This window comes from Gouania willdenowi, chromosome 24 (genome assembly GCF_900634775.1).
Source record: "Gouania willdenowi chromosome 24, fGouWil2.1, whole genome shotgun sequence".
Taxonomy (NCBI): Eukaryota; Metazoa; Chordata; class Actinopteri; order Blenniiformes; family Gobiesocidae; genus Gouania; species Gouania willdenowi.
Window position 1 is genome coordinate 24,820,345 of NC_041066.1, and position 11,931 is coordinate 24,832,275.

Here is an 11,931-nt window from a genome sequence, read left to right on the forward strand (position 1 = left end):
AAAAACACACGTCTAGTGTTTATTAAACGGCTGAATGTGTGATAACCACATTTATTTATGTATTCATCTGAATAATATCCACTGTTATCCAAGAAGTTAACTATTATTTGGGCCATTGTATATAGTCATCTTAAAGATGTAAATCCTTGTTTTAATCAGAAAATAAAATTGGTCAAAAGTGACAAAAATGGTGAAAAAGGTGGTGAAATGGGATTTTTTTTTAAAAAAACAGAGTAATTGGTTAAAAGTTACAAATTAGTGGGTAAAAACAGACAGAAAAAGTGGTAAAAAGGGTTCAATGTGTCAATATTGGAACAATTTGTTTAAACTGGCAAAAAATGGGCACGACAAATCATGAATGTGGTTAAAATGGCAAAATTAAGCATGAATTATGGTGAAAAAAGGTTAAAAGTAACAATAATGGATCAACATATGTGACATTAGGTGGAAAAGTGGTGGAAAGGGTTTATAAGTGCTGAACATGTCTGGAAAGTGGATAAAAAATGCAGAAAAGTTATTGAAATGTGATGTAAAAGTGTCAGAAATGGGAGAAATGTAGCAAAAATACATTAAAAGGATCAAAAATATGGAAAGAAAAAGTGATGAAAATAGATTAAAATATGGAAAGTTTGGTGTAGTTGCAGAAAAAAGGGTAAAAATAAGCAAAAATGGGCTGAAATTGTTCAACAGTGAAAGTCCTGGTGTAGATGAGTAATATCTGCTGTGTCAGTGTCATGAAGGCAGAAGAAAAAGCTCAACAAGGTGTGAGTTCAGTCAATTTTATTTATTTATTTTACTGACCATGCCAAAAAGATGACAACCAATCCATCCTGGAAGACACACAGTTACAGCAGGAACACAATGACATCTTCAACCAAGTCAGTATGACTCATCAACTTTTTCTGTTCTCAGATCAAGTCCAACGTCTAAACTTAGGAAATAATGACACAGACGTGTTTTAAAAAGTGTGAACTGCTGCTGTGCTGATGATGTCATCTTCAGATCAAACAGTACGTGTGCTTTGGATTGTGCTTGGTTAAATAATAATAATAATAATAATAATAATAATAACACTACACTACAGCTACACTTTTACAGAGAATGATGAAGAATAATTCACTTTTATACACTGACGCTCCAAAAAGACTAAAAAAATCTTCCCGTAATGTTGCAATGTTCTTATTTTTCTATTTCAATCAAACGTTTAGTTCCCGTGCGTTGAGCAGCTCATAGATATTACCAGAGGTGGAAGTAATGGATGATACATCACAGTAAACTGAGTTGCGTTTAGAGGTTCTTCTACTGTTTTCAGTATATTTCTAAATCAGTCATTTATTACATTTCTACACCAACCGCTAGTGAATAAATTATGATTTTTTGTTTTAAAATGATCAACGGACATTGTGAAACCTCAAAAAATCAAATGACCAGACAACAGTCAAATGCATCACATCATATCCGACCAATCAGATTCAAATGTACTGCTTTGCATTATTAAATTATTAAATGGAGGTTATTTTCTCACTTTAAATTCATAAATGTATCTATACTTAGAGCCTGACAATGTGTTTCATTTGAATTGTATTCACTGGTGTTTTATTTTGAAAATGACTTGTACGTTTTGACAAACCTGTTATTTTACACAGACGCCTTTGTGGAAAATATATTAAGTTCCAATTGTGGTAGATTTGGTTTCTTCCTTTTGAATTAAGCTACTTTTGACTTGTATTTAACTCTTTACACCCCTGGATATAACTAATGATAACAGTTTCACTCTTCATTCACCTCCATGTGTTTAACATTAATCACTGAGACTTTGTAAAGCGTCGTCACATCAAAGAAAGAAACTTTTCATTTGTTTCCACTTTGTTCCAATTTGATTTTTTTTGTCGTCGCCTTCTTTTCTGCATTTTCTGGCACTTTCTACTTCCTGTTAGTCTACCGACACGCCTCCTCCTTCATCTCCTTGTTCTTCCTCACTTCTTCTGCATGCTTGTCCTGTAGGAAACACAGAGTATGAAGCCTTAGTTTAATAAATAATCATTACAGTGTTGAAATGTAAATGGCATTTTTCAACTGCTTTGATGTGTCCTTTCTGTCTAAGGACACATCAAAGCAATTGAAAAATGTCAGAATAAATGAAAACTTAACCATTAATTTCAAAAAGACGGCAAAATGAACTTCTTGGAAATATTACATGGAAGTCAAGAAAACATCAGCAGACACCTCTGAGGAAGACTGACAGTTGACAGTCAAAACATGTCAAGATATTAAAGAAAACTTCCTGAAAAACAATTGTTTGAATAAATGAAACTGTAAAATATTAATTAGAATGAATTTGCTGGAATAAAAAATCTCAAAAAGGAAGTCAAACACGTGTGTGAGGACGAGTCATTCAGAGTTATAATAATAACAGATGATGTGACTGATGGAGGGTGTACAGGGCATAAGGGGTGTATAGATACAGGGTGTACGGGGCGTACCTTCTCCTGCAGACGCTCCAACATGGCCGCCAGCAGGGCCTCCCTCTTCTCTTTGATGCTCTCCATCTTATGCTCCAGCTTCTCTTTGGCGTTCTTGATGAAGTTGTTGTTCTCCTCGTAGGCCTTCTGGATCACCTCCCGCTCATGCTCTCTCTTCTCTGCCAGATGCTTCAGCAGCTCAGCCTCCTGACACTGCACAGGTCAGACATCATAGACATAGACATAGACATAGACATAGAGGAGAGAAGAAATGGGTCTGTTAGTGATTCATGTTCTACAACATAAGCCTGTTGTCTATTCCTAACGTTATACATACATCACTTTTCCCCCATAGAAGCTCATATTACTACAGAAAACTCTGTCTGCGTGAGTTATTTAGTTAAAACATTAGTGAAAATCCAAACGTTTAGCAGCTGTGTGTAAGCCCCCGACCCCACATGAACACGCCCAGGTACCCCCTGTGTTAAATTAATCAATTAGGGAGAAAAAAAAACATTAAAGAATAAAAATAGTTCTGAATTTTAAAAAAACAAAAAACGCTGGTGGTCTGTATTTATTTTAGAACAATTTGAACCCCTAAAGCCTGAAAATGCAAAATACAACCAGAAAATGTGCTTTTTTTTTGGAACTAAAAAAAAATATTCACTTTCTACTGAAATCCCCCCAGAAATCAACATTTCCATATAATTTAACATATGTATCTTTAGTTTTTAAATAAAGTGATTGTTTTGGAATATAAAGCAAATAATTAATTTTGTAGTATTTTCAGAGCTTCTCCTACTAATTAATGATAGTCAAACAATATCATTAAAATGCATAGTTTTTAGTAAAACAGTATAAAAAATTCCTGGGACGTAAAAACCCTGGCAACATTATCTAGTGGTCAAAAGTTTTCATTACAGTTTTCTCCAAATTCCTTTGAAAGAACACAATAGTTAATGTAATGTACATATTATACAAATATTTTAAGGGGCTGTTAGTTTTATGTAACAGGTGTGTAGTTTAAGTTTTCAGTGAAATGCTCCTAAACTTTTGAGATTTTAGGTTGGTTCTTCTGTTGCGTAATTTTTCTTCACAATGTAAATGTTGAAGTGACACTGCCCCCAGTAGTTCATGTAAGGTACTGCAGCAAAAATGACACACATTGTGATTGGAGAGTCTATATATTTGATTCTATTTTACCCCCCCCCCCCCTTTTGCTCGATGAACTGCTGACCTTGCACTCCATCATCTCACCTTTCCTCCTACTTTGCTCTTCTAGAAGTTTCCGTCCTTTCTTTCCTCAGACTGATGACTCAGCTCTTTAACAATGGCTGCTGACCTGTGAACTGGGACCAAAACTCATTCCTGGCAGCCCATTATTTACATTATCTATTAGTATCATGTAGAAGTTGTTATTAAGTCAGTGATTCTCAACATGTGGCTCTTTATGTCTTAATATTAATTATTATTCCCCCAAAAGGAGTTATAAATGTTCCCCTTTTAAGGTTTTCTATTTGCCCAATAAATACCACTTGTTTCCTTTTTTCTGTAAATTTTGCCTCTATTTATAGAACATTTTGCCAATTTTCACTACCTTTTCCTTTACATACCACCTGGTTCCTCTTTATTTGCCCATTTTTTGTCCATTCTTGACTGCGTTTGGCCCATTTTTGTCACTTTTCACTCTTTTTTGCCATGTTTTTGCCACTTTTGGACAGTTTTTTGCCCCTGTTACCATGTCTGCCTCTACTTGCTAATCAAAGATAAAGTAGCGCACTGGACTGGTCCACTTTGGATCAACGGTGCCTGGTATACCACATAGGCCAGTCCACCTCTGCACGTGTTTGAACACTGCAGGAGGAGAGTGTCACGTGTTCTGCGTAAATTGCTGACACACGTATCTTTACCTTCCGTCTCTCCTCAGCAGCCTCCAGCCTTTTCTGGATCTCCTCCAGGGATGGATCCCGTCGCTGCGGCATGGAGGCGTTGAGCTCTGGGACGCCATCGAAGGACGGCGGCTTGAGGATGACCTCGAAGGCCTGTCCTGATGCTCGTTTGTTCAGCTCGATCACCTCCACGTCTTTAATGACACACCAGCCCAGGTCCACTGCATCTGAGGAGGGATGGGTCCACGTGAAGTAACAGATTACAAGTACTCATGTTACTGGTATTGACTTACTATACTTTTTAAAATATGTTTTCTGAATCAGTAATTTTACCTGTACTTACGTACAATTTCAGTTCAGTAAGAGTACTTGTACTCCAGTAGATACTGTTTACCTTCTGCTTTGTAGGTGGATTTCTCTGCAGTGTGGGGGTTCAGGCAGGAACAGAACAGAGACACCAGGGGGAGCTCTTTCACCTTCTCCTTGTAGGCTGAGGACACGTTTAAAGATGTCAAATATAAATATACTCATCATAACGACGACAAAATGTGTGCGTTTACCTGCCAACGTCATTGTCTCACTGCCAACACAAGTCTGCACAGATGCTGAGGATCCTTCTACGCACACGCACACACACACACACACACACACACGCACACACACACACACACACACTGTTACATTCATGCTTCACTCATGAAAACAATAAATTATCCAGTTTTCTCTGCTAACAGTTGCTCTGTGTGTGCGTGTGTGTGGGTGTGTCACACAGTTTAAGGGAGAGTAAGGTCCCTTAGGAGAGCTCTTCTTTTTGTGACACTCTTTTACGCCACCCACTGTATCCGAGCGTCAACTAGCGCTTTACCCTTTTTCAAAGTAATGATAATTATCATCAATGTATTTGGCAATTGAAAATTGCCAAACAATGTCAAGGATGTGCAGTCGACCTTTTTTGGAGCCAAAATGTCAAGGTCAAGGTCACGTCAAGTGTCAAAAACCAAATTTTTCCATATCTCTGCAAATATTTATTGTACAAGTTTGATGCTTACATTTCTGAAAAGCTCATTTCAAGTGAAGTGTTTATTTCATTAGACCAAAGCTGTACCACCTACCAACTTGGCCACTGGTACCATTGAACAACATTTCCTTTCCATGTGTGACCTTGACCTTCACTCAAGGTCATATTTAAGGTCAAGATCAGTCTTCTGTTTTTCCTGAATTATTACTTTAAATTTAATTAGTAAAAATAACAAACTTTCAATTTTTAATTGCCAAATATGTATTCACCTTGGCCTCTATTCTCCCATGTGCATAAGTCCAAAAATTTCAATGACATTTACAAGCGTTGGTAAAACTCCAGGTTCCGTGATTTCTAGACAGCCCAAAAAAAATGACATCACCGCCTCCTTTCCTTCTGACTGCCATCATTCACATATACGTGCTTTTGGTCTATCTTACGCACAGTGGGCGTGGCAGCAGCCTGGACCTGAGAATACGCATAAGAGAGAAGCGCTTGACTGTAGGCGCGTATAAAAGCGCTTAAGTTCAGATGGGACAATAGAGCCCCTTGTGAATACAGGTCTTCCCTAGTTATTATTATCATCACCACCAATTAGTAATAACTACAAAAACTCACTATTCTTCCCATAATTTCTGAATCACAAAGGAATTTGAGAATCTTTTTCAATTTAACTTTTTTCAAAACATTACCCACATTAATCTTCATCCCCTGACATTATAAATCCTCCAGCAGACTTTATCTTTGTCTTGAGAATCTATTCCATTGAAGGAAAACATGCTCCACAGGCTCTGCCTTGTTCTAATGCTCACACATTCCTGTATGATCTTGTAAGTCCTATTCTCCTAGTGATGACCCTCTCTTCCTTGTTACTTCCAGTGGCGCACCGTCCAATACCCACTATGCTCTGTAACGCATATAAATGTGTGCCTGTGTTTGATGAGACCAACACGCCTGCCATTCTGCCATGATATGTATTTTAATAAATACCTTTGCCTCTGTCCTACTAAAAGAAATGTCTATGAGGGTCATTTCATGTAAGTACCTGCTTTGCTAGTTTATCAGCCGCTTCATTAACGCTTATCCCTCTATGTTCTGGAATCCACAAAAACAAAATCTTGAAACCTCTCCTACAAGTTTTTATAAATTTAATTAACAAATCCTGTCCAGTAGAAGACTGAAACTGCTGTGTTGCCATTAGAGCAGAGGTCGAGTATGAACAGATTCATATTTCTTTCACTTGTGAGTCTTCTATCCACTGTAACACTGATGAAATTGCCAACATCTCCACTGTAAAAACTGCCAAATGATCTCCAACCTTCCTTTTCACTGATACTTGCAGAGCTGGAATCATAAAAGCAAAAGCTGAGTTCGGATCCTTTGAACCATGTTCTCAACCGTTCCTCTACCAACACTGACACATTCCTATCAAACTCTCGTGATTTCACTTTACTCTGAAAACTAAGATCAACTGAAACTGCCGGGAACGACCACGTAGTGGTGACGGTTCACAGAACAGTTGAAGAAAATAGTTTCTGCTCTAACATCATGAACTCCGCAGTACACTGACTTTTCCATGCAAAACAATCACACCTTGCCTTTTCATTCTCCCAACAGGGCAATAGCATTCTGACTGTAGGATGACAATTCTCAGAATGCCCTTAGGAGAGCTCTTCTTCTCTGCTTCATTGTCTCAGAGATGGAACTGTCGCCCCCTGTGGTTATAGAGTATTGTTCAGGTCACAACTGTTTTTATCCTCTTTCTGTAAACCAGAACTTTACATTGACTTTAACTTTTCCTGATTTTTTTTTTTTTTAGATCAACCAAAAGCAGCACAACTCATTTTGACTGAAAAATCTACTAAATGATCTAAAAATCTACTAAATGATCTAAAAATCAGGCTGAATGTTTCACTCCAATAGAAAACAATGGGATGTTTACAGGCAGTGGAGCCATGTGACATCATCAATCATGTGATTTCAAGATGGAGGAACACAGGCTCTAAAACTGTAAAGTAGTCCCATTTTTAAAAGTTAATTAAATGAATTTGGTGAATAATAATGTGGTTCTTTAGACATACTGTAGATCTACTAATAAGGACATTTAGAAGGTTTTAGGTGAGATTTGTATGAACAGAGGAGGATCCTAAGAACATTCTTTTGGATCCGTGAACATCAGCTGAGAGGTGAGCGTGCACAACGCACGCTGCTACCAGACCTTTGTCTGGTAAAAAACCAGTTTGTGCACGTTAAAACTAGCATAGCGTGTGCAACCTGTGCCTCTGATTGAGAACACCATCCTCACACAGTCTGTTCTCTAATCCGCTACATCCGTGATGTCAAGATGATTTTAGTCCTGAAGTGACTCAGATTTTAGGCGGGAAAATGAGTTTCAACAATTCCAAGATCAATGTACTGGTTTATAAATGATATGTAAAGTATGTAAATAAAGAACTGACAGTATCCAAGTCAGGATCTTCTAGTGTTGTGGTGGTCAAGACCGGTCTTGGTCTCGAGACCAAATTTTAAAGGTCTTGGTCTTGTCTCGGTCTCTGAAGCATTTTGACTCGGTCTTGTCTTGGACTCGGGCTGCCCGGACTCGGGATTTTCCGTCAAGACCGTTCGAGACCAGCACTAATTCCTGCTATTTTTAAACATTTTTATAATGTGATAATAACACGGAGAAGAACAGGATGAAACAATCCTTTATTCATTATTTAATCCACCTCGTATAATGACCACAACCTTCCTTATTGTGACTGAGTGACGTGTGTGACACTCATACGTGTGTGGCTACGGTGTCAGTTTGGACCGCGGAGCGCAAGGGAGAAATGAACTAATCACCGGTAAAAATCCCAGTAAAACTCCTGAAAACAATCACCAGTAATAAATATTATCTCCCTGGTAAAGACAGTAGCTCTAACAACTGGTAAAATGATAAACTGATGATATTACAGCCTGTGAATGCTGGATAGGGGACGCACTTACTCTGCCTCTGGGTCCTAGTGCCAGCCGAGCGGTGAAGCCTGTTCCGTTTACCGTGTTTACTGAGGTCCGTGTGTGTTTAATAAGTCCGTGTGTGTTTAATAAGTTTGTGTGTGTTTAATAAGTCCGTGTGTGTTTAATAAGTCCGTGTGTGTCCGTGTGAAAGTCTGCATGTTTATGCCTCTGTCCATCCACTCTTTTCATTATATCCATGTCTTTTAAGGCTTTATTACATAATGTCGGCTGTAGTCCGGGCCGCCGCCATCTTGGTTTATGTCGTCACCAGCGCGTCATCGCCGCAGAGTTGCACTCAAATAATATTAAATATTTTTAAAGTGGTGGTTTTTTTGTGACTTTAGACTCCAATTACATGTATGTATATAATATGTTCCCCACAATATAAACAGGTTCAAAATATAATTATTTTTTATAGTTTCTGTTTCCACTGCATCCAGAATAATAATAATAATTATATATATATAATAACTATTGATTAATTTGTTACATGACTTTTCCAGGGTTTGAGTTTGTTTTATTTAGTTTCACATCTACCTGTAGCTCTATGTTTTTTACACTGCTGACAACTTGTTTTTAGTTTTATTTCAGAAAGTTTCACTTTTACAGTTACAGTTGGAAATCTTTGTGAATTGAATATCCAGTTATATTACAGCAACCAAATTAAACTATATCAACTAAGTGAATTAATAAAAATAACCTGTGTAAAGGCTTTTTCAAACTAAAATCTTATCTTGTGAAATCTGTGACCTGTTAAACCTGAACAACTGAAAGAATCAGAATAAAGAATCATTATTTCTTGGCAGAAATGCTTTTAAACACTTGCTGTACATTCAGCTGACATAAAAATCTTGTTTTCAAATATGTAGAATAATTGTGAATGTATCAGTAGCAGTAGTAGTTTTAATATTTTAGTTAATTTTTTGCAGGCACCTTTTTTTTTGTCCGTCAAATGTATTTAAAATAAACTAAAATTAAAGAGAGATGTTATTTAACTGTTGAACCTTGCCATAATTTTATTTATTTATTTATTTTTTTAAATTGAAAAAAAAAATGTTTATGGTCTTGGTCTTGGTCTTGGTCTCGGTTTGTCTCGGTCTTGGTCTTGACTCGGTCTCGGCTCCCGAAAGTCTTGGTCTTGTCTTGGTCTCGGTGCATGCTGGTCTCGGGCAAGTCTTGGTCTCGGATAGTGCGGTCTTGAACACAACACTAGGATCTTCACTTCATATTTTCTTCATTTTGTGAACTTTTTAATTTTATTTGGGTACATTTTGTGGAATAGAGTTCTTTCAACAACTGTTTCCTTCACGGCTGTGACAGTGCACATACAGTCAGTCTTATATGAATTACAGTTGGTTGTGGCTGAACTATGGAACCTTCACTTCATCATCTCACTGTTCACTTCACTCTGGTCACACTGGGAACCGTGTGCAGGACAGCTGCTGTACGTTCATAAACACTCAGGATTGTATATTTTACAACACAAACACACGGCCCACAAGGCCACGCCCTCACGCTTTAATATCCTTAAAGCCAATTAATCACACAATGATCTCAATCCAGACCCTAAACCACAGTTTACATACACGCTCTAAATGAATGAAACATGATGGCAGACGTGCACGTTGACATAAAACACACAGACCGTCACGTTATTTAGATCCAGAGGTTTCATAAAATCAATTTTAAAGGTAATCAATCGATTGTATCGATACAAGGAAACACCTTGTGTGATTTAAGCACAGCAGACTTTATATGGATGTGTTTTGAAAGCTTTTTTAATAATAAAGACAGTGTGTGTGACGTCATGGCCACGCCCCCAGCACATAACTAAACATGTGATGGAGGAGAAATGAATGGACTCACCTTTGAGTTCAGTGTGTGAAACACTTTGGTACGGTGCACAGTCATTTATCAGACCAAACAGACTCATGACTCAGCAAAACCTCTGTCATTTATCAGACCAAACAACTCATGACTCAGCAAAACCTCTGTCATTTATCAGACCAAACAGACTCATGACTCAGCAAAACCTCTGTCATTTATCAGACCAAACAGACTCATGACTCAGCAAAACCTCTGTCATTTATCAGACCAAACAGACTCATGACTCAGCAAAACCTCTGTCATTTATCAGACCAAACAACTCATGACTCAGCAAAACCTCTGTCATTTATCAGACCAAACAACTCATGACTCAGCAAACCTCTGTCAAATATAAACACAACATGGCGTGTTATTTTGAAGGAACCGGAACTACCCATGAATTTGAAAAGCAATTCTTTCCTCTTATTTTTTAAAAGTTAATAAATACATAGTTAAACGAAACATTGCTATTAATTAACCATTAAAAAAATAAATAAATTAAATAACAGATTTTAACTTACTCTCATAACCGCAGCAGCACATGGAGAACATGCAAACTCCACACAGGAAGGACACAAGCGTCCACCCCAGGGCTTGAACCCAGGACCTTCTTGGTGTGAGGCGGACGTGCTAATGCTAACCACTAAGCTAACGTGTGCCCTTATGAGTATCATTTTTAAATATAAAACAAACATTATAAAATCCCATATTTGTAATACTTTCATTTGTTAATTTTTCGCTCTCTGCCTCTAGAACCTCCTGTAATGCCATCACGTACTCCTAGGGGTACACGTACCCCCATTTGAGAAACACTGCTCTGGATAACAGGAATCACTGCAGCCTCATCACACACAATGTGCTAACTATGTCTAACTATAGACATTTATTTATTTATTCATTTATTTATATTTAGTTTATTATGTCTTTAAGTCGCACAGTGTGTGAAAGGGACACACGCACACACACACACGCACACACACACACACACACACTGAGGGTACACTGAGTTCTACCTTCAGCATCGCCTCATTAAACATGGACAGAAACATGCAGAACATTAACAAATGAAACTAAACGTGTTTCTAGTGAATGATGGATGGAGGAATGCAGACTCACCTCCCTCTGAGCGGTCGTCCTCCACCCTGAGCTAACGATGCTAACGATGCTAACTGTGCTGATGGTGCTGATGGTGACTATGGTTACCTCTGTCTGACTCCAAGGATGCAGGCGCTGGGCAACAGCATCAGCACCACCTCCATGACATCACCATGGAGACGCCTCATTGGTCCCACACGTTGCCAGTGTAGGTGTCCGTCAGCCAATGAGGGCAGAGAGGCGGGGCCTGTGGGCTCTTTGTGCTGCAGGGTGGGATGTGGAGTCAGCCTTTATTACAGTACATTACTACAGCTGTGCGTGTGTGTGTGTGTGTATGTGTGTGTGTGTGTGTGTGCGTGTGTGTGTGTGTATGTGTGTGTGTGTGTGTGTGTGTGTGTGTGTGTGTGCATGTGTGTGTGTGTGTGTGTGTGTGTGTGTGTGTGTGTGTGTGTGTGTGTGTGTGTGTGCGTGTGTGTGTGTGTATGTGTGTGTGTGTGTGTGTGTGTGTGTGTGTGCATGTGTGTGTGTGTGTGTGTGTGTGTGTGTGCGTGTGTATGTGTGTGTGTGTGTGTGTGTGTGTGTGTGTGTGTGTGTGTGTGTG

At 38.4% G+C, this 11,931-nt stretch overlaps 1 protein-coding gene across 2 annotated transcripts; it reads right to left on the reverse strand.

Moving 5' to 3' along the window:
* Nucleotides 1–1,486: 1,486 nt before the first annotated feature.
* LOC114457575 (stathmin-4-like) lies at nt 1,487–11,484 on the reverse strand. 2 transcript variants are annotated; one of them, XM_028439528.1, is made up of 6 exons: nt 11,352–11,484; nt 4,912–4,968; nt 4,746–4,841; nt 4,373–4,578; nt 2,484–2,675; nt 1,487–1,998 (listed from the first exon to the last, which is right to left on the reverse strand). In XM_028439528.1, the coding sequence occupies exons 2-6, from the start codon at nt 4,922–4,924 to the stop codon at nt 1,939–1,941; spliced, it is 567 nt and encodes a 188-aa protein (XP_028295329.1). In that variant the 5' UTR covers nt 4,925–4,968; nt 11,352–11,484; the 3' UTR covers nt 1,487–1,938. The 2 variants fall into 2 exon arrangements, with proteins under 2 accessions (XP_028295329.1, XP_028295330.1); XM_028439529.1 differs by having other exon boundaries at nt 4,912–4,965; nt 11,352–11,446.
* Nucleotides 11,485–11,931: the final 447 nt, after the last annotated feature.

Bases quoted from the DNA above. Each gene is read 5' to 3' on its own strand.
- LOC114457575 (XM_028439528.1), bottom strand. The intron at 4,579-4,745 runs GTAAACAGTATC...ATCCCTCCTCAG, and splicing joins ATCCACCTACAAAGCAGAAG to ATGCAGTGGACCTGGGCTGG. The intron at 1,999-2,483 runs GTACGCCCCGTA...TGTTTCCTACAG, and splicing joins TGGAGCGTCTGCAGGAGAAG to GACAAGCATGCAGAAGAAGT.